Below are 23,140 nucleotides of genomic sequence, written 5' to 3' on the forward strand. Positions count from 1 at the left end.
AGATTTCTGGGAATCTAACACTGAAAAAAAAAAAGTCTTTTTGGAAATCCAAACAAGAAAATAAAAGATCTTCTATTAACTGGAACAAAACACATTTAGGGAAACCTGGCACATTTCAAGTTTTCTCTTTAAATATTTACCTTGTAATATTGTGGGTTTTTTACGTGGCATTTTGTAAATTATATTATCAAATAATCTCACAGCAGGAAAAGGATATACAACACAGGGAATCAAATATGCTTTTAATAATTTCTAAAGGCAACATTCTCCAGGCCAGATCCTGATAATTTTATTCACGTAGGAGAGCAACCTACCCCAGTGAGTGCTGTGCCGAGTTCAAGTGAAGGGCGAAGCACCCGGCCCCACGGCGCCACACGGACCAGCCTCTCAGTCCCGGGGCCGTACACCCACTCCTCTCTTTTGCCCAGACAGAGTCGAACTGCTCAAGGAGCCCTGTTTTGGGGTACCACCACCCCAAGCCCCAAATACTCCCAGCAATCCCCTTTGCAAACAGGGGGATGCGTTTTGCCATGACCAAATTCCCAAGTGTATGCACAGCATGCGTGTAACCCATACAGGCACCCAAGGACAAGCACACGGAAGGGTTTGGCGTTTCTGAACCTATCTGCACACAGAGTTGAGGTGCGGACACACATCTGAGGTTCGCAGCTAGATCCTGGTGCTCCTGCTCCTCGCCGCCAGCTGCGGCTTTCTCCCAGGGGCCGGCACGAGCCTGCAGACCGGCTGTGCATTCAGCGAGTAACCGCACACACCTCGATTTTTGTCATTAATCCTTGCGAACAAGCGGAGCAAACATTTCTCCCAGTGATAACTGGACCGGGACAGGACTTGGCCAAGGAGGCAGAAGCCTGATTGCTCAGCCGAGCCCCTGGAAGCTTCCCAAGACATTCCCCAGCCCGCTGTCTTCCCACCGTCTGCCTCTCCCTCCCCAGGGAGGGACAACTGGCGAGGAACACCTCCCAGCTTGGAAATGGAGATGCGCCAGGACTCAGGCCAGCGTTTTCAAGCTTTAGCATTTAAAGCACAGACTTTAAGTCTGCACCACTGGAGAAAAACGCCTCAGGTTATTCACCCGCATTGGAAAGTCCTGGCAACGCCACGCGGCGCGGTGTGACAGCCGAGCGTGGCCTGCCTCTCCCAGCCCTCCCAGCCAGCCATAACACTTCTCAACTCCTCTTGCTTTCCTTCTTACTAGAAACTGCACTGCTGAGGAACAGATCCAGCTCAGCTCAACCACTCTCACACGACATCTCCATCCCCAAACGAACGGCACACATCATCTTTCCTCTCTTCCCAGGCCCACAACCCAGAGCCTAGGAGCTCTAAGAAAAACAAGGGACAAGCTCTCAAATCCCGGGACCAGCCCTCATCAGTTATGTTTATAACGATGTGTTCATAAAGGAAGGGGCTTGAAAATGAGATTTTAAAGACTGTTAACACTGCATTATTATGTTTTAAACATTTCCTCTGTTTTAAAGTTTTCATTTCTTGCCTCTCCCAAAAGAACCTGCACTGCAAATCTTGCCAAACCACAAAAGCTGGCTCTGACTTGCATCAAATCAAAAGCTCGCAGAAAAAAACAGGCTGTTAGCAGCAACAAATAGGAGTAGTTGAGGATTATTAGAGTACTTTATATTTACCATCCTACTCCAGCTTTAGCTCTTGGAGATGTGCAGCAACTGCTGAGGATTCACAAAGAGCCAGGGCATCTTCTGGGCTGAGCATGTCACTGTTCGCACTTCAGCATACCAAAAGTGCCCTCATTTAGACCAAACCCAATCCTGAGGTCTGGGCACAGCTCCCCACGGCTCACATCAGGAACTGCGGTGAGACAGGGGTGACAAAGAAGCTTTTGTGCACCCAGGAGATGGCTCACCCTGGCTGTCCATTTCTGGGGACCAGCTCTTGACACCCATTCATCGCTTTCAGGTACCGGCCCTCCGATTCTGGAGGCCACCTCGTGATGTCAGCTAGTGCAATGCAGGTCTGGAGCAGCTCCAGAGATCTGAATCTGCAACCCACAACCCCAAAGATTGCCTTAAAGCAGAAGAATCTGCATAATTTTTAGCAAGAGATCCGTATTGCAGCTCAAGCATGGGGTCTGTTTAGTCTGAGAACTGCTTGTTTTCTTTCTGCTAGCTTGCTAAGAAATCCTGTTGGCATGTTCTGACAAGGATAACTTAATAGTTGCCAACAGAAACATGGCATAATACTGTGTGTGTATTTCCTGTATGTATGAATGCCAGTTTAAAACAAACAGGAAAACAAGGCTTTCAGTTGGAAGGCAATTTATAAAAATCTGTCTGAACATTACAATCACTTACAAATCAGCATAGAAGCATTTCTAAATGCTTAAACCAGAATGATTAACACAAGGAGCGTGAACATACTTAGTGCCGTAAATTGCCCTAAGAAATTCTACTGCTGTAAGCAATTTGTTAGGATTTGGAATTAGTCAGCAGCGCTCTGACCTGAGCAGGTTGAGAGCCGCTGGCCACAAAGCAGGTCACGGTGCCGTTAGCCTTCCCTGCAGCTGAGGTTAGAGCCTGACCCAGCATAAACAAAAATAAATCCCTTAGCCCAGAGAAACTAACAGCGATGCTCCGCTGCCGTACGCTGGATGGAGAGCCATGCAGTCTGGTCGGGGCGTGCTGCAGCTCTCAGAGCCCTCCTTTAGGGCCCGGAGCAGTTGCAGCTGGAGGCAGGGTCCCACAACCCAAATTTGGGTTGAGAACTTCTGGGAAGCACACGGTGCTATCACCTGGCTACTTCCCAGAGGCTGATCCCCCCACAAGCACCTCCAGAAGCCTCTGGCAGGGCCACAGCATGCACGGCCCCGGGGTGCAGCAGCGCTGGGGGAAGCAGGAGGAGGACTGGAGACCACAACCTCCCGTTACTACAACAGATCGTGCTGTTGGAAGCAGGGCACTCCCCAGCCTCTCAAAGTAAGCGGTCCGGAGCAATCTGACCCACTTAGCACCCTCCTTGCAGGGCAACAGTGCTGCAGAGGAGGGGACTGCTGAGCTGCCTTTGCAGAACAAGCTCCTCTCCAGCTCCTTCCACGAGGAAACCAGAGCTACCCTCGAGGATGCACCGAGTGCCCTGAAATGATGCCCGTGTCCCCAGCCCTTCCCCAAGTCAAGCAAGCACCCAGCTACTGCACTCCCTGCTCTCACCCCAAGCCACCTGAGCACGAGGTTAGCTCAGCAGTCACGGCATCAAGCTTAATCCACCGAGGGGCAGATGGGGGGTTCGGTACCTAAGGCAACACATCTCCTTCATTCCCACACTGTTCCTTTTTATGTACTGGAAACATGAATGTCTAGATATACAGCTGTCAAGTAACTTCCTCTGTCACTTCCTCACAGCATTGAGAATATGAGATTTTGTAAAAAGAACTGCTCAAAAGCCTCTTTGAAACCCAGACAAATAAAAGCCTCTGTCCCTACTCACTTACATGCTTTGGAAATATTGAAGTACCTTCGAAACAAAATAAATAAATAAAAGCTATGACTCATCTTCCCAAAGCAGCATTTGTTATTTTAATAAATAGATTTGGCCATGTTGTCTCATCCTGGCTGCTGAAGTGCTTCGGTGATAGCAGAAAGTTCAACTTTGCCATTTGGGTTTCTCAGATCAATCACCCAACATCAGAAACGCCACGGAAGAAAAGATAATAAAATCAGAAACATTTTCCTCCCACGGTGATACACCTCAGTGACAGGCTCTAGTGGCAACTGCAGGCTGGGTTTCAAATGTGCCCTCCTGAGCCTGTGGCACCTGAAAGAGCCAAAACCCAGGGCTCACCTGACAATAAAACCCGTAATTCCCATTTTAATGCTTGAGTATAACTTGTCTTGGAGTCACCCAAGATAAGGAACCGCACTTTAGGGTCCATCACACAGAAGAAGCCGGTGCAGAAGCACCAAGCATTTATGCGCTAATGTTTTGCTGGATGACCTTAAGGTTTTAATTATACCTGACATTCAGGCAGTTCACGGGAACTCCGGTAAAGCACCTTCAGTACAAAAGTTAGATGGATTCAACATGATATAACCTCTGTCTCTGGGCTGCTGACTCTCAAGGTTCAGGTTTTCTGTGCTCACATTGGTAGCACTTTGTGAAGGACACTGCTCTGACAGCACTTGGAGACCCACAGCTCTTCTCCATACAGCAACAAACCCTTCTGTGCCACCAAACAGCCTCTCTTCTCGAGTGGGAAAAAGAAGATCCTTTGTGCTTTTGGAAAAGCATCAAAATTAGTGAGCAGCACACCAAGCTCTCCCGGGCATTCCCAACCACAGGTCCTCTCATCAAAAGTGAATTAAGCCCATTTTCCTTCATCTGCGACAGGCAGATTTCTTCAGGAAATTAAAAATCCGAAATAGAGCTGCTGAGAGAGAGAACTACATCCTGCACACGGTGCTGCTGGAAAAGCGGAGCTACCTGAAGGTTGTTGTGCAGGTAAAACAAATAATGTGATGAGGGACAAACTGGGGAAGAGCCTTCAGCTTCCTGAAACACACAGGCCTTGAAATTAAAATCTTAGCTCATGATGTCAGTAACTGATTACATCATAGGTGGCACATAATTAAACTTACATAGGGGTTTCATTATTTTGGGTTTATGCCGGATACTGAAAACTAGTGCATTATTCATTTAGAACTTGTGTCAATTGGAAAAACCCCAAATGGAGTAAGCAATTAAATATTAAAAGTGGCTGCCTCAGTGGAAAATGGTCAGAAAGACGGCTGGTAAAACTTCCTGTGCAAGGCAAATGCCATTACAAAGTCTGAGCAGTTTCAATCCTGAAAAAAAGGGAATAAAAAAATAATCAACCTCGGGAGGTTATGAAGATTTGGGGCTGCACAAAGAGATCTGCCACGCTTATTTCCTAGAGGGGTACTGAGTACGCCAGGCAAATAAAAGCCTGTGAAAACACTAATTTTTAGTGCCAAAGCCGCGGTACAATGGGAGCAGGACCCCGAGAGCCCTGCCCGGCTCCTGGCCAGAAGAGCCCCGGGGCGCTGCTGGGGCAGGCAGGGCCTCGGAGGGTTCTCACGGGGTGCGACTGAGAGGTGGTCGGGATGGGGACTGCAGTGAGAAGTACAATCTTCAGCCCAAATCTTCAATTCAGAAGGAATTTCTTCTGCTGGCAGCACGCAAAGCACTTTGCAGTGTTACGTGTGCCCTCCCTGCCAGGCTCATCCTTTTCCTTTCTGGTCTGTTTCGTCATCTACAGGCCCACAAATTCGATTATCTTCATACTTGATCCAGATGAAGCCAAGCTGATATCCTCCAGTAAGGCCCATTCTGGCTCTAAATAAGCTGGGCAACTCCTGTGCTGCAGAGCCCCTCTTGCCAGTGACGCTTGCAGCTCCGTGTACAAAAACACCCTCTGCTTAAAGACACTGCGCGTGCAAGCAGAGCTAACGAAGCCTCCCTCCAAGCCCAGTCCACTCCTTTCAACACCAGTCCTTCCCAGCACGTGCATGGTCACAGCTTTAACTTCCAGCACCAGCAGCCGTGTAAGTCAGAGGCTGAAATGCTCTTGGAAACACACCGCTGGGTCTGCACGCCCTGCCTCAGGTACGACGCAGAGCCCCCGGGTCTCTGCAGCTCCCCAGGCCCGCGCTTGGCCACCTTGCTCCGAGCTCCAAAACCGTGGGACTGAGCACTCAGCCCCTCACATGCTGCTCTCACCTCCTGCCTTACTGATGTACACGCACGGGAGCCTGATAGAGGAGAGGGGAGGATGCAGCCATTCCATCTGCATTCCCTTTTATGCTAAGAAAGATAAATGGAGGCTGATTCAGAGGACAGATTTAAAGAACGCACTATGTTATCTAGACAAGTGCAATCTTCCCAGGGAGCTGTTGTAGTGGTTGTCTCGAGATCATGCCTTTATTTGTTAGCTAAAATAAATGGACACCGCACAAAATTCAATTCATAGAGGAGGAATCCTTTCTAGCCCGCTATTCCTTCCTATTTTACTTAGCCAGAACTGTCTTGTCTTATTATTTATTGATGTGACCATTTAATAGCATATAGAAAACTAAAAATAATAAAAAGCTAATTAAAAACTTCAGTGCTTTCCTTTTAGCCTTCAGAAATCTTCCGAACTGCAAGACATTTATATCCACAGCACATTACAATTTAAGGGGTTTTCTCTCTGTCATAATCCACGGATACTTTCAATGGATTTTAATGTAGGCAAAACCAAAGAGATTTTCTTGCACAAGAAAAGCATTTAATAAAAAATCAGAATCAGTCAATCTTCTTTTTAAGACCAGGTGATAGAATTCAATAGCGGTGATAAAAGTCCTAATAAATTCTAGAGGAACAGTTCAGAGAGCTGAGAAATAGCTTACAATTTCCTTTTAAGTTCATAAGGGACTTTTCTATAAGGGATGGTTTAAAATGTAAATGACCACGGGGATAAAAATACAGATGCTGTAGCTTCCTATGCCTCTCCAGACTGTATTAAAAAAATCTAAAACCACGTAACTTTTGTTATTAGCAGTTCGCAAATTACAGCTTCCATAGACCCTGAACCTGTTTTTCGAGTGCGCTGTAAGACTGCTGGGATCCCGGCTCTTGAATTTAGTAATGAGGGCAGATTACGTTAATCTAAGGAGACGCCATGAAATCCTTCAAGTAGCTGCAGATAGAGCCTAGACATTTGCCTGCTTTGTTTGGGAGGGGAAGCCCAGCGGAGCCTTGCCGCAATAATAAAGTGCTCCCTGCATGCCAGTTCACACGTGGGGCTAAATCTGAAGTGACATTTCCCGATGAAAGGAGCAGTATTCACTCGTGTGCTCAGCATTTTGATGTCCGCCCAAACCTGGCAAACATGATTACAGAGATCCGGCAGCCGTGCCACAGCTCTATTTAGTCCTCACGGCTCAACGCAACGCCACGCAGAAAATAAATAAAAAATCACAGGCTGCCTTGGGATGGCACTCTGGGAATAGGGCTTCATGCATATGGATGGCCTTGACACACTTTTTGCAACTCCTCGAACAAGGACGGAATATCTGAGGCGCCCCGGGCTGCTGTACCACCCTTGCCAGGCCAGCTCAGCCTCCTGCCCTTCAAACCGTGCGCTGGGGCAGAAACTTGGGCGCTCGGGGACGAGCTGTGTTTATTTGTGCTCCTCTGCGTGGCATTTTAATTAGTAACTGTGCGGACTTAAAACCTTTGAATGGACGCACAGGGACAGTTGTGCAGCCTAGCTTTTGTGTTTCCACTCTCTCACAAGAAATCCTGTTTGAGGACATCAGCAGGGGGTTAATGGAAGCTTTGATAAAGTTCTCCGAGGCCTTTTCTTGTTGCTCAACTACAGACTGGACTCTGCTGTCTTTCTGGCTGCTTTCCAACTAATTAATTTAGTCAGCTGCAAAAAGAACGAGAAGAGTTAGAAGCCCAGATAAACATTTGGTAGCCTCGAATACTGCGAGGCGAAGCCTCCTTCCATATGAAAGTCCTTCCTTGCGCACTGCTGACGGGGAGCGCCCAGGCTGTGCGGCAAGCTGGGGGAATGCGACTTGTCAGCGTGCTGCCGGGGGAAGGAAACGAGCACTTAAATCATCCTCTGCAAATGAACGCTCCAGGACCGTGCCTTGATCTCTGTCAGGTTAGTAACTACTCATCTGTACCTCCAGACCCGAGACCAGAATTTGATCAGATTTGATGCCTCTTAAAAGTTAATTCATATAATTACAAGCATGTTCAGTGCTAACCAGTCTTGAAATTAAACACCTTTTTCCTGAGGTAACAAGCCCTATTTTCCACAGCAAACCATGAGATCCTTTTAAAAATGTGACCAACTTTTATTTAAATGCTGCAATTACTTCTTGGCACTATCTGACACGCAACTTGTCTAAGCTGCTCGCTGAACCCTGAAGCTGGTTATTTACTAAGGATCTTTAGAAAGCACTTTTTTTTTTTTTTTCCTTCCGAGCAAGACTTGTATTCCCCACCTTGAATACAAATTCATGGAAATGGGTGGTGCAGGTGGCTTTGCCAGCAAGCAGGCAGTTGTTATTTTAATTATTATTTCTTTGTGGAAAGCTGCAGTTACCTTAAAATAATAATGTAATCCCTCCCAACAATAGCTTTCCCGGTTTTGTTTTGAAGACAGCAGCACGTATACTTACAGCTAGGCATTTATTACAGGCCATCAGCTAAAGCCTGCCCAAGAACACGGAGTCGTTCATAAGAAACTCCCACTTGCATCTGCCAGCTTGCAGAAGCTCCTTACTCAGAAACATTACCTTACACGCAGAATTAAACGTGCAGGAGGACAAAGCTGAAATGGCCAGCTCTTGACATCCCCAAGACGCGCAGAAATCTCACGCTAAACACGGAAAACTTCCAGCTTGGAAGTGTTCCCAACTGTTTGCTTCCATGCAATTCCCAAGTTTCCTGTGCTGGGATCACTTATCTTCCTTGTGGATCTCCCTCCCACCGCGGCTCTGTTTGAAAGGTCTGTGGTTTCCCAAAAGACGTGGTTTGGTTTGCTTCAGAAGCCCTTGCGGTAACTCCCTTGGATGGAGATCTGCAGGGGGCAGGCACAGCTCGGCTCCCCTGGACACAGCTCGTCCTGCACCGTGGCACCTCGCCTCGCTGGCCACGAGACCCCACCGCAGCTGACAGCTCGCCCCAGCCCTTCTGCTGGAAAAGCAGGGGAGGGGTTGCTAATTCTGCCTAGCAGACCAGCACAAAGCCTTAGAAGGCACACTAGTTTAGATTCAAACTGAGAAAGTTGCATACCATTAGCCCGGAATTCGGCAAGATGCTGCAAGAAATCACCCGGAGTGTCACGCTCACGTATCACCCCTTTTTTAAGTCTCTGCTTGCGGGTTTTGAATCTCTTTCCCTATTGAATAGATGCTTGACACAGCTCCACTTGAGGAACAAGGTGACTGCTGATCCATCATCCTCAGTACAAACACCTTTAAAGCAAAATAAAAACACCCCTTCGCAACTCCCCTTTTCCATCACCCTGGCGTTTTGCGGGCAAAAAAAAAAAACACAGCAGCCAGAAGTGCTGAACACATCCAGAGCTCTGGACATCTGGCACAGACGCCGCTGTTTGCCAAGAGATTATTTTAAATCAGGCTTTGGGGGAACGGAGGGAGCCAGGGCACTGCGAGTGTTTGCACACCCACAGACAGCAGCACCGGGAGCCCCCCCGGGGGGTGTGCCCAGGGAGAGGCCTCCTGGAACAGGCTGTTTGTGTCCTCTGGCCGCAGGGAACAAGGAACGGGGAAGGGTGGGACCGTGCTGGATGCAAGTCCTTTGAGGAAAATTACATCAACTCCGGGACCAGCAGCAGGGGCCCTCGGCCACCCGTGGCAGCGCCCAGGATTTCTTAGGAAAAAGGGAAAAGGTTTGCGAGGGCTGAGTGTAAAACTGCAGGACTCTGAACAAGCAGAGAGCTTGCTGTTCCTGCAAGCAAAATTAATTTCTTGGACCACCTGCCTGTTGGTAAGATTCTCAAGATGCACATAGGTATCAATAGCTCGACTCTGCTTCATCTCTGTCCTCCTCTGTAAAAAAAGTCAAAAAATGTTATATTCACTCTCCAGGTAAAGAAATTATTTGCTGTTATTTCTACTGAAACCAGGACTGTACTCAAAGAACACGATGGAGCTTCCAGAATCAGATGGATGGATTGATCTTCAGACTATCTGCTAATTTCTCTTTTCTAGTAGCAGTTTTAATGGTATTCATGCAGCCACATAAAGAGAATTCTGCAATTGAAATCTAGTTAACAATGGCTTTTGATGTTTTGCTCTATAGCAGTTCTCCATAGATAAGCTATAAATATCCAGGAAAGTAACACATTTAAAAAAAATAATTCTGAAAGCCTGAGGTTTACTGGCTTTGGCATGTTTTGCTTTTGATCTGCCTGAGCAACTATTACTTTGTCGATATACGCAGCGCGCACTGACCAAGGGCAATGTACGGCCATGAATTTTTACTGACTGCAAATCCAGTTCTGCACGGGCTAAACCACGCTGGCAGCATGCAAGACCTTATATGCATTTTCCGTGCCGTTCGGCACAACACGTGAGGAATGCTAATCGACATTTGAAAGGGAACGTGGGCTTCTAAAGACCCACCGAAAGGCCAAATGGGAACATATTCCCCCACCACCGGGCCCAGCGGAGCTGGCGGGTCATCTGGAAGCACGCAGCTCCCACTTTTCCCCCCTTCATTTCTAACCTAAAACCTGATCTGCACCAAGAGGGTTTCAGATTTGATGTTTTTGCCGGTGGAATTAAGAACATCCACAAACGAGCACGCCTAAAGGCCGAATAAAGCCGAGCAGCAGCTGACATTTCCCTTCCCCGCACTGAATTTCGGGTTCACCGCAGCTCGGTCACTGCAAGCGCCGCCTGTCCCAGAAGAACACAGGATTCACGTGGGTCCTCTCAGCGGGTCCTGCTGGCACCGTGACCCATTTTAGCCCTGCCTGGAAGTGGCAGCTGAACAACCGCAGGGCTCTGAGTGACGGTGAGGGACCAGGGGAGCATACAAAAGAGGGGAAGGACTGCGGCACCGCCAGGCGCGCCGAGATGAAGCGGCTGGGAGACAGGCGAACAGACAGCTAGACAGGCAAGGTGTGGGGGATCGGAGACAAAGGAGCGGGGAGGGAAGTGAGAAGAGAAAGAGGAAAAAATGGGACGGGGAGCCTGAGATATTCATAAGGAAGATCCCTTCTTGAACCTGAGCACAGGCAGCGTAAAGATTTCTAGTTTTATGCAGGGGGAGAAGGAGGAAGTTTCTTTATTTATCCTCTTTTTTTCATCTTAATTGGCACATCCTTCCTCTACCGAGCTGAGATGGTCTCCTTAAAGACGCACCGAGCCCCAGGTACCTAACAAGGCAACAAATCACCAGGCAGCCTGCCTACTCAGAAACATCAAGCGTTTAACTCCCGCACGAAGGGAGCAAGAAGGAAGCCCATCCCTCACAAAGCACAAACAAAAACAAGGGAGGAAGGAAAGCTGCAGAATGAGTTTGGGTTTTAAATCTCTTTTAGAGCTTGCTTAGGGTTCCCCCCACCATTGCTCCCCTGCCTTATGAGCTCCTTTAGCACCAGTACAAAGACGTGGTCCTGGCTGTGTGACACCTTCGGACACGCATGCGGCTCACTGGACAGCGAACCCGTCTAGATACCTAAAAAGTCAGGCTGCAGTCTTTATTAAAATATAAAGTGTGCAGTGCTTCTTCAAGAAAAAAAAAAATAGGAGAGAAAAAAAAAAAAGCTTCCTGCTTGCTGTGAACAAGGTCTCTTTATTGAGAGATTTACTTTTAATTTTGAACAGCTTCGCAGCATTATCCTTAGTGGGGGGAAAAAAAAAAAGAGCCTGGAGATTTTTGAAGTGTTCAGTCAGCTGCCTGGCAGGGATTCGCACTGAAACCAGCCTCTTCGCAGCACCATATGAGAACTGCTGGTTTGCAGCTCTTCCACAAGTCGTTTCACATTTTTAAGGCATGGGCAAAGTGCTGATTTCATTTGAGCAAAAAGAGCCAGCCACAAAAGCCACCACTGCTAGCAGGGACCCTCAGTATCAGTATTTCCCAGTCCTCACTGTGAGGAGGTGCTGGCTGCAAGTTTCTACAGCTCAGGGTTTCATCCTTTGCTTTTTTAATTTTGTTTTAATCTTATATGGGAAAAGAATGGCAGCACCCGTCTCAAAAAAATCAAAAATTATTATAATAAACATGCATAATAATAGCGAGCTGAATTCACCATTCAAAATTCTTAAAATGTCACAACACTGAAGTGTTTCACTAGGAGATAGAAATTTTTACTTGGTTCAAAGCCTGAAATTTAGATTCTCTCTTAAATATATATACATACATATATATATACGTACACATAAAAACCAGGACCTTTTCGAAGCAAGCAGGAAAAATACTTTTTCAAATGCTTTTTGATCCCACTTTGAATGGCAAAAGCTTATTTTCATTTAAACATTTTTCTACAGAATTGGAAACTGAAAAGAGTTTCTAAACAAAGGTGGAAAGTAAACAGCCTCATTTCATTATCTCCAGGAGTAAAGCGGCAAAAGCAAACACAAAAACACCTGTGCCTTTCAACTGCACCTTTTATGTCACTGCAACACATTTCTTCAATTTCGTGCTGAATACACCAGTACCTGGTTTCTCATTGTTTTCTGTCTGCCTCCAAGCGCATGCCTTCTTTAGGGGCTGGCACCGATGCAAGCAAACATACAAAAAATAGGATTTCTGACTCCAACATTAAAAAAATGTCCATAGATTTTCTTCAGATTACATGGTTGCATATTTGGGAGGTCAGCTTGAGACTGTACGTAAGATGAAGCATTTTTAGTCCTGATCATCCCTATTGATTTTATCTCTAGAATGCACCTCTTGCAAGCAATTCCCTGGGATATGACCCACAAGCACTGCTCACATCACTAAAGAACCATGCTAACAACATTTCATTTCTATCAAATGTTGGAAAGCACAACCATAGATAGCAAAAACAGTAGAGCAGTTTATAGATTTTCAGTGTTGGTAGACTTGTTTTTATTAGCAAAAGAGGGAAAGAATTTTATTAAAGGAGGAGTTTGGCTCTAATCTTTCTTAAATTAAAAACTGCTGCAATGAAACCAAGGTAGCTTTACATTAGTATGAGAAAGGTGCAAGATCGAAATCATACCTATGGCAGTGCTCTGTCATGACATGATTTCTTTGTAATGAAACATAGTGAAAGAAAATGAGTGGCACTGGAATTCTACTGCACCCCAGACACACATTTACAATGATTAAACAGATCAGTACTTGCAAAACCCAAGGGTCCAACTTTATAAACCTATACTCAAGCCAAGCAGTTCCACTGAAATCAATAGGATTATTTGCATATGTAAGGACTATGTATCTTAGTTGAGATCTATACGTTTAGATCACACATTTCTATTCAGATCTTCTATGCAGCAGAATACACAAAGATGTATGAAGAACAGGCGAACAGCAGCACCTTGGAGTTAATTTTCATGTGTACCGGTACAGCTCTCTCCAGCCCTCTGAAGCATTTGATAGACTGGGCATGTCTCATAATTGGAAATGCTGGCAAAAATACAAATTTCCTGATGTGAAGAACTGCTACTCATGGATAATAAACAAAATCAATTCTTATTTGCATATTCAATCAGATTTCGGTTTGCATATTAAAGCGTAAGATGGTAGAATTTTCACACGGTAGATGGATCCCACTCACTTATTCATGCATATATGCATCCACTAATCCCTACACATGCCAAAATCAGTCAGAAATACTCTCTTTGCTAGGCATTCGTAGCACAAAAACACTGTCCCTGCTGCTGTTCTCAACCTTTTCTCTCTTCATATAGCATATGACAGCATTCTCCTGGAGCTTCCTCCTACATCTCTGTTATAGCTCCTGTTCTTTATTAATCGTCTTTTCACTGGACAAAACAATAGTTTGGATTTTTGAATTATAATTTAAAAGGGATTCTGTATCACTTTACTGTCATCTGTATGCATAAAGAACAAAAATACAAATGAAAAAAGGACCAGATTTGCAAAGGAGCTTCAGTGTGGACTTGACAATTTTACTTTCAACTGTGACTGCAAAATTAAACACACCTCTCACGGTTAATATTGAAGTGCAGTGGACTAGAGCTAGGATTTGCAAGTTTTGATTATGCGTACCTATTTTTCACATGCTTCTACTAGGAAACAGAACTCACAATATTTATGTAGTCCAGTACTCTCAGAACATACAATATTCATACTGTCCCATACACCAGAACTCCACAGATAAAAGATAACCCCACAAGCTATGCTTTAAGGTGCTGAATGCCTGCAATGTTTATAGGACTTGAAGGCAATCAGTGCTGCAAGTGATTAGATAACAGGTTTGACAGTCTTGTAGCCAGTCTGACAGTCTGGATATCTAATTTGCATATAGAAGAGTGTCATATTCAAATGTACATAATTTTGTGCATTAGATTAAAAATTGAACTGGAACCCTGTGCTTGAAATCCTAGCTATCTGCAAACAGTAAAAGTTTTCATGTAATTAAAAAAAAAAAAAAGAAATTATCATCAGCACTAAACCCCATTCTGCTGCAGCCTTTGCTAGGTCAAACACAGGGAACGGAAAAAAATGGAAGCATTTAGGATATCTGAAATAATCAGGTATAGACAGAAATAGTGTTTCACTCTCCCAGATGAGCAAAATGTAAAAATCAGGCAGCATGAAGATGAAAGCTCATAAGGGATTTCTCAAGCAATGCCAGCTCTGATCAATTGAAATGTTGTTAGCAGCAGGTTAAGGAGGTATTTATTTAACAACAGGACAGAATCTAATTGACTTTGCAAGGAGAAGAGCGCTAGCATGCAGGCAAGCGAGAGCCGACTCATTCTTCTTTCTGAACGGTACACAGAGCTCTTCGGGAGCAGGCAGAAGCACAATGCTGCGCTCCCCAGCCACATATTTGTCCCTCTGCAAACTCCAAGGGCACGTCCACGTCCACATGCGGCGTCTCCCTGACAAAGGGCAGAGCTGCTGAGTGGCTCTGGCTCTGTCCCCTCTGTGTCGCCCACGGCAGCTGTGCTGTTCTGCTTCTGCAGAATGCCTCCCAGTGTCCTCGCAGTGTGCTGCAGCGCAGCTCTGCAACCAGCTACGCTAGTCAAACCCTCCTTGGTTTTTCTAGCTCTACAGAATTTAAACTATCCATATAAATAACCCAGAAAATAAGGGTTTGACCCAGTTATGCATCCTTGTGTTCATTTGCTCGTGCTAAATTTAATGTAAACCACAGCTTTCCTAAAAACAGGCAAAATGGACAGGAATAAAGTTTGTATTTAGGCTCCTACCTGCTTGGTTCGTTGTCACAGTGACTGACACAGCTTGGTCCTGGCTGGGATTGTGCTTGGACACTCCATTCACTGCCCAGACTTCAAAGGTGTAGTTTGTGTGCGCCAAGAGGTCGGTAATGGAGACCTTGGTGGTTTTCAAGCCGTTCTGCTGCGGGCTGAAGTGCACACCACTGCCACACGACCGGCAACGGCTGAGGTCACCCGCGCCGCACCTCTTGCACACCACGTTGTAGGAGATGTCCTCCCGACCACCTTTGTTCTGCGGGGGGCTCCACTCCAAGTTCACCGATGTCTCATTGACGTTGGAAATCAGGTTCTGGGGAGCAGACGGAGGGCCTAGAAAGAAAACGTCCACATCATTAGTAACTGGAAAGACTGTGTGTACAATCCCAGTGAAGTCAATGTCAGTGGAGACCATGCAGAATTTTACTTCTGTGTTCTTCATGAAGATGAAAAATTAACTAGCAAGTCAAACTCTAACCTCTTCATGAAGTAACAGTATTTTCCAGCTCAAAATTAACCTGCAAGTCCAGTACTGCAATCAAACAAGAACTGTATTCTTCACTTGCATTCTTTATACTCCTTAGGAAATCTTAAATACGTATTTGGTCTACTTTACGTTCATTTTTCATGATCTCTCAAGCAAAGCATTAAATGCATAAAACTCCTGCTTTATTTGAAATTTTCAGGGTCCTCCATTACACACAGGCATACACCCATTCAAAATCTTGATCTCCCAATATTTTTATTTTCTTAATGTTAGAAGTGCAATATTTTCCAGACCAATTGACGTCAGATCACCTTCAGCAAATCCTGAAGCCAATCAAGCAAAGGGCTGGAGGTGGCGCTCTGAGAAGATACAACCTCTGGGGCGCAGGAGGAAGACTTGGGCAGAAGGAGAGCTACAGCTCTTGGGCAGAAGGAGGGAGGAGGTTGCAACACAGCAGCCCCACGCTGCCCGTCAGGAACCTGCTGCCACGTTCAGGGTCGGCTCTGCCCGGCCCCGCACACTGCCTCCAGCACCGCCCTGCCCACTCACAGCAGAAACCTTATTGACATGCTTCAGTCCCCACAGGCACCAGCCCAATATGCACATCAAAAATGCAGAAGAGCTAATCCTGTGATCCTTAATCTAATTTCAATACAGTTGAGGTGAGACACACTTTTTCCATCCTTAAATTTAACAGGAATGATTCAGAGCAACCCCATGAAATAGATGAAGGATTTTATACAACACAAAAGCTTCGCTGATCATCAAAATGCAGCCACTTCTGGGGCTGAGCACAATGGCTCTCTGACTACATGCACAATACTGAGGTACGATATTTTACCTTGTGTCCTGTCCTGAACAGAAATGAAGCAGAGTGAGAATGGAGCATGCAAAATGTAATGATCCAAACCAGAATGCAGTGAAAATGGCAGTCCTTAGTAATCACGCATGGCTAGAGCTTTAAATACAGATGTTATTACTGGCAAAACACTGGAAATGATTTTGTAGGAAGTCACAAATTCAATTTTCATTCAAGACACAGGAGAGCTCCTTAAATTTCCCAAAATATATTTGATGGTTGGAATTCAAAAACATTCAACTAGATCTGCAGGCAGAAAGGAAGGGAAGATAAAGTTCTTACTACTTTCATTCCAGGTTTTTCGTTCTTGTTATTTGTTAAATGTTGTGAAATTGGAAAACAATTCAGCCAGCACCAATAGTTTCATTAAGCGTATAAATAAATTAATCTTAATCTCTCGTATGCCAAAGGTACAACAGCACCCACCAGGCTAAGCTGGGAACTGAATAAATTGTGGTGAAACTCTGCTGAAACCATGAAATGACTCAAGTATAGCAGCAAAGAGGTTAAGCCATCTAAAGGTGACTGTGGTAAAGATGAATTTTGGCTGCCTGGATTCATCAGGGCCTCAACATGGAAGGCTGAGATCCGAGCACGCTGAGGAGGTGGAGGTTTTGAGGGCTGCATCATGTCCTGGGGTCTGTGCTTGAAGCTGCCAGGACGTAACAGATGTTCAGCAGGACACGGAGTATTTGGATTTTTTAAGAAGCAGATACGTAAGGAAAAAGTCTGAAATGACACAGAGGTCAAATGTACCTACTTATCTTCAGCACCTAGATGAAAGGCTTCTGCTGCAAAAGTGGCTGAGCAAGGACTGTGTCTCTGTGCTCAACTTCACAAATACAAAATTAATATATTCATTTTGAGAGGAGGGAAATCCTCCCTTCCTGCCAAACCTTTGAAGCACAGTCTCTGGGCTAAGCCGAGCTGGCAGGCAGAATTAGTGCCACGAGAAGACAGAGCACAGGGAGGCCCTGCCACAGGGACTCCTCCGGCCTGCCACAACACAGGGCTGCAAGCCTGCACTTTGGTTTATGCACTGGCAGCACACGGGACTCCCAGGGACAAAACCCTTTTACCCAAGGGTCAGCTAGTGCACAGCAAGACCCTGAGAGGAAAAAGCAAGCAGCTTTTTCTTGCAGAGTGCTACCTGACTGCATTGCACTGCCCAGGGCTGGGACAGCACGGGGCCAATGCCCCCTGCCAGGGCAGCCCTGGCGTGCCCGTTAGCTCACAGACAGCAGCCGGTTTGGGGTTAATCTCAGACTTGCTCTGACGTCCATTAAGATATTTTCCAAGGCTCTAGGTCCAGTTTCACGTGGGAAAATGTGCCAGAATGAATCAAGCTCCTCAGAAGCAAAAAGTCAGTAATTAGTATGTGGGACAGGGCAGAGCAGTGTCTAAACAGAGACGCACCGAAGCGGAAAACCAGGGAAGCAGATGCTTGCAGGTCACAGAGATGAGCGCACCACCTCCAGCATGAAAAGGAAGATGCGGGGGAGTTTCCAAATGGTGGGCTGACATTGCAGTGAGGGGAAAAGCAATTTCCTTTCTTTCTGGAGCATAGTTGTTAATGGAGCTGTTGGCACCGGGAGTGGGGAATAGTTACAGATTGATGGGCCTGGTTTCAGATGTTGAAACACGGGGCGTATCTGCTCCTTCAATGGTGATCAGGATTTGCTTTGTTTCTGACAACAGAGCCACTGCTGCTAGAGGAGAGGAAAACCCTTTCATGGCCGTGGGAGGCTGCAAAGCCAGCACGGGGGCACCCAGACAGGGACCTGCGGAGCTGCCCCACTCTGGCACTGGGGGGACCCCAAAGAGGCCCCGGGTTGAGCATGGGGCCTGAGAGCAGGATCCCTCACCCACCTATTCAGCAGCACCACGAGCAGACACGGGGGAACGGAAGTTTTTAATTTTATTCCTTCTTGAGACTCCATAAATCTTGCTTCACAATAAACCCATCGAAATCAACTGAGCCATGAAGCAAATGGAAAGGCCTTGGGTGGAGCAACTTCGCTGTGTGTGTCTGAGCTCAGGGAAACACCGAAGAGTCTGTTTAGCAACAAATAATCTTTGTCAAGCTAATCTTGCTATCTTCCTCAACCCTCCTATTAGATTTACTTAAATGTATTGGGCAATGCAGATTGTGTGTGTCCTTCCCTTGCTGCAATAAGCTACAGGCTTTATATCTTTTTATCTCCCTTTCATCCACAGATAGACAGATCTGTCTGTCTTAAGGACACGTACCCCATCTCAAATGAATATTCAGGAAGACTAGAGTCTTTAAGGAGTTAACAGCATCAGCACTGACTTGCACTAAGGATATGCTTTCGCAGTCTTACCTGCATTTTAACTTTTCTATCCACCACTATTTCTCTCCCCCCATTCCTACAAGGTACTCAGGTCCCACTCCCAGGCAGAGGCCTCCTGCAAGCCACTGCAAGGCTGATAAGAGGCTGTTGAAATCCGTGACAAAGACAGGAATCATCACCTGACCAGCTCCCTCGTACCTTATCCGAGCCATCTCTGAGGATTACAGGTCTCCCTGAGCACACCTGAGGAGCCCCTCTGCCGTGTGCCAGGGACTGGCAGCTCTGCAGGACTGAGGGAGCCCCTCTGCAGCGCGGACACTGCTGTCAAGTGAAGCAGGGTGCAGACATGAGCACATCTCATTATGCTGTTTGTTTGCACAAGAATAATGTTTAGCCTTTAAGACAGCTGCCCTACATGTTGCAGGACCACTGGAGGTTGCAGGCTCAAAGTGTGCCTGTTGTTCAGACAACAGGCTGCCAAGGAAGCCATCCCTAAGCCCTTTTCTTCCTGCCACCAAACAGCCACGGGAGGTTCAACCCAGTGGAGGTAGCAGGAAGAAGAAAGCCCATCCCCAATGCAGCAAACAATTTCAAGAGGCAAACAACACAAACAAGATTAGCAGCAACCAAGTGAAAGCTCCTCCTGCCCTCAGGGATCCGTCTTGCCCAAACCTCCAAGCGTGCCAAAGGGAAGGTGCCAACACCAGGACCCTCAGTGTGCCTCAGGACAGAGCAGCCAGCACCCACTAAACCTTGCTGAGCATTGAGCCCGAAGGAGAAAGCCTTCCCCTGAGCAGACTGGGTGTACCACAGAGCTGTGGGGAAGGGGGTGCTGGAGCTGGAGGGCCCCCAGCCAGGCACAACCTGCCCCTCCTGCAGCTGCGAACATAGGCAGCTGGCAAATACCTGTGGAAAGAACTGCCCTGGCATCTGAGGGCAGACCTGTAAATGTGCTGTGTGACTGCATTTAAATGGCTGGAACAAAGGTTTTAATATCACTGGTTTTGCATCTTGCTTTTTTATTTTTTTCTTACTGATCTGCCCAGCACTGTGCTTCTCTGAAAGCCTCTGTGGGTGTATGCAGTAAATTCAATTACAGTTTTCTACAACCAGACCAGACAGACTTGTTTGACACAGAGAATACTGTCTTCACTAAACCAGTTCATTTAGTTCAGCAGCAGTGTATGGTTAGAAGGCGTGGATTAAAGGGCAGCAAGAGGAGACGAGAAATAAATGATTCCAGGCAAAATACCTCCCAAGTGACTTCGCTGTCCCACAAAACGACAAGGCACGAGGAAGAACTTGCAGCTGGGCCCTGTGCTAGCCCAGGCTGACACAAGTCTGAACCCCAACGCTGACAACCAGCAGCCTCAGATTTTGGTCAGGCCTTTAGAGCAGCCAGAGCAGATTTCATCCCCTGTGAAGTGCAATGTTGACAAACAACTTTTGTTCACCAAAGCTGTATGTGACTAAAAAAAAATTGTTGTTTTTGTTTTTTCTTTTCCTAGAGGTCCCATAGACAAAGCACTGAAGACAACAAAGCTGCAAGGCTTTGGCCTAGCCAATTTTAATGGACCTGAGTAACCTTACGAGCTATTTTCTCAGGTTGAAAACCAGAAACATCACAAAACAAACAAAAAAGCACTTCAGCAGAAGGTTCTGACACTTTCTGACTTAAAGTGAATTCAGGACTTTGAGAAACCCACTGTGTTGGCACTGAAAGTAAGGCTGTCTCCAGCCACCCACAGCTGTCCTGGCCCAGCCCCTGGCAGAGGGGACTCCTTTCTTTGTGCTGACTGCGTCCTCAACCACTGATGGTGGTGGTGGATTACTTTGGCAGCAACATTATCCATTAAGGACTACGTAGATATTATCAGTATTTGGACTGTAACCACATCTGTTTACTATTAACCTGTGTTATGGTTAATATTTATTACCTTGAAAGATAGATCTGTGGGAGGACATCTATTAAAAACGCATGCTGAAACCCACACTCTCCTCGGAAGTGCTAATGGAGATATTTCAAATATATACCCTCAAGAAGCCAAGACTTCGTTATGAGCATCCTGTCAGTCACCAGATCAGTGCATTTAAAGTGCATTCTCTTTTAAAAAAAGGAAGATGCTTTCAAAACCTACGTATGCAGCTGAGTAACAAGCAGGATGAGGTTTTTCAGCCCTGGAAGGAGAAAATGATTAAAAAAATAATTTAGTCTGTATGTGCATGTGTGTAAAAGCACACTTCTCTATCAGGTAACGGATGCCTCTGCAGCCAGGGCAATGGATAATTATTTTCAAGTGGGTTGTCACCCTGCATTCAGCCTGCGTTTGCCTGACAGTGTGAAATCGGAAGGAAGCTTCATTGGCAATTCCCACCAGACATCAGAAAACCTCAAGCATGTAGAAAAGACTTTAATCTTCTTTAACCATTCCCACACTCTCCTTGAGGAAAATATCAGCTCTTTTTTGAGGCAGAAAAAGCAGACCTTAGCTTGATAAGGATTAAAAATTACTCTAAAACTAAAATAATACGATAGCCTGCTGCAGTTGGAAGCTTTTTAACTTCACCCTCAAACAGAGAAAACTCTATAAATGTACTGTTAAGTGCAGCAGAGTGCCAATTATACGTTTGTTAATCAATCAGACGGACAAGTAAGCTTCAATGGGCCTCAGACCAGGACTGACAAAAGGATCCTCTTTACAAGCCTGCACCAGAGAGAAGCTGACCCTCTTCATCTGCAACAATTTCAAAGGGAACCCAGGGTATTCAGAAATCTTGAGCTAATTTGCTATATAATAAACAAGATTCGTACAACAGGGAAGCCTGCTATGACTCAGTGTACTGAAAAAGCAGCCTAGTATGAACAGGACTGATTTGAATCAGCAACTTTGGCTCTGGCTATACTACAGACATGCAGTCAAAAGTTAAGTCTTTGATAAGTTACAGGAACAGCAGGCACCTGGAAGTAAGCTTCCAACTGCCTAATAGCAGGAAAACCTAACTGGAAATGCAGGATCAGAAACAGTGAGAAGTTCAGCCCATCTTCTGCTATACAAGATCTGAAAGCCAGCGGCTGTGTACAACACAGCAAGAACAAGGAGAGCAGATACAGAGGTGTGCAGCAGAAAGGACCCATACAGCAAACAACTCCAAAGATCTCTGTAGCATATCTACAGAGAGCAATGAAACGTGACGTGAAGTACATCACGGCCCTTTGCAGGGGTGAGCTGGGGCTTCGAGAGGCAACGGGGCTGCACGAGGGCTTTCTGCTGTCCTGTCAGCCTCGTCAGTGCGACCACACTGCGGCTCTCTCCATGGAGCTCACCATGCCGTCACTGCAGGGCGAGCCTTGAACAATTCCAATCAATACGGTAACTCAATCATCAGCCGAACATTTGTCTCCCTGGAGGCAAGGCTGAGTGTGAAATGAAGAGTTTACTATTTTTGGAGTGGACGCAAAGAAAGTAATTATTAAATAATCAATTAAACTCTTTAAGTTGCCTTACTGAAATGTCTGGCAAAGCAGTGCCAGGCACAGCCTTTAAGAAAAAGCACCTCAGCCTCCTCTTTCCATTTCATAAAGCTTCATTAAACACAGACAACTGTGGTGCTGTCAATAAAGCTTCAGCAGGTGAGACGTGAAGCCCTTCGGATAAACCTTTCTTGTTGATCTCTACCCATCTGAAAGACAAGTTATAAAGCAGCGCAAACTCCCGGGCTGTGCAGTTTGGGCTCAGAAGTAAAGCCCACGCTCCCCCGTGACAGTTGTGTATCTCATGGCCACTAATTGCTTCTTTCAGCAGTTGTGGACAGCTCTCCTGTTGCTGTGGGCTGGTTTACACAAGTGCTGACAGTTGGGGAAACCCTCGCTTCTCGTCTGGCTGGCTACCCCTGACCATTTATCATTACAGATCATGTGTTTTTACAACTGGTGAGACTAAAGTCAACAGCCTGCAAGGCGCAGCAGCCACTTGAAATATCAGTCATCTGCTTCCCCCTGCCTCCTTTATGTGCATGGTTAGCATTGCAATGGGGTTTTAATAAGGCATCTGATTTGGTAAACAATTCTTAATTTATTTACTCGGGCAAGACTCCTTTGACTTCAGCAGGAGTTCTGCCAAGCTAGGGATCTTGGGCCGATGCCAATGATAAAATGCCCATTTCACTGGCATGTACAATTTCCTATTTAGTTGCCAAAGAACCCTGGTTACCAGCTTCACAATGGGCTTTGTTTCCTTTACATGGAGAACAATGCAATTGATATTTCCTCTTCTCTCCAGGCAAAGGGAGTTAAGCAGAGAGGTCCAGTTACTGCTGGCAGAGGCATGGGAAAACTGATGCTTGCAGGTGCTGCTCCGTGGGCTCTGTGTTTCTCTCCCCAGAACTGCCAAAAAGGAACACTTTGCATTGCCCCATATGCTAAGACACGTTACATCTTCTCTAATATGCTGTGCTGCAGACAACATTGCATGTGTCCACTCATTCTTGCAAGATAAAAAGAAAAATTCCACTGTGAATACCAGAAGGTTATCTGACAGCTTGACAAGAACAAAGTCCAACCAGAGAA

The 23,140-nt window shown here is 46.1% G+C and overlaps 1 protein-coding gene across 3 annotated transcripts in view; it reads right to left on the reverse strand.

The window, feature by feature from the left end:
- EPHA4 (EPH receptor A4) overlaps nucleotides 1-23,140 on the reverse strand; it is a 95,232-nt gene that overhangs the window by 31,237 nt on the left and 40,855 nt on the right. For 2 of the 3 annotated variants that reach the window (XM_072042205.1, XM_027464077.3), the window contains one exon: nucleotides 14,907-15,245. In XM_072042205.1, coding sequence (XP_071898306.1) covers nucleotides 14,907-15,245 — 339 coding nt within the window. Of the gene's footprint in view, nucleotides 1-7,394; nucleotides 7,418-14,906; nucleotides 15,246-23,140 lie in introns of those variants that run through there. The other variant, XM_038183505.2, reaches the window with a different exon arrangement.

The sequence above is a fragment of the Anas platyrhynchos genome, chromosome 9 (assembly GCF_047663525.1).
Source record: "Anas platyrhynchos isolate ZD024472 breed Pekin duck chromosome 9, IASCAAS_PekinDuck_T2T, whole genome shotgun sequence".
Lineage (NCBI taxonomy): Eukaryota > Metazoa > Chordata > Aves > Anseriformes > Anatidae > Anas > Anas platyrhynchos.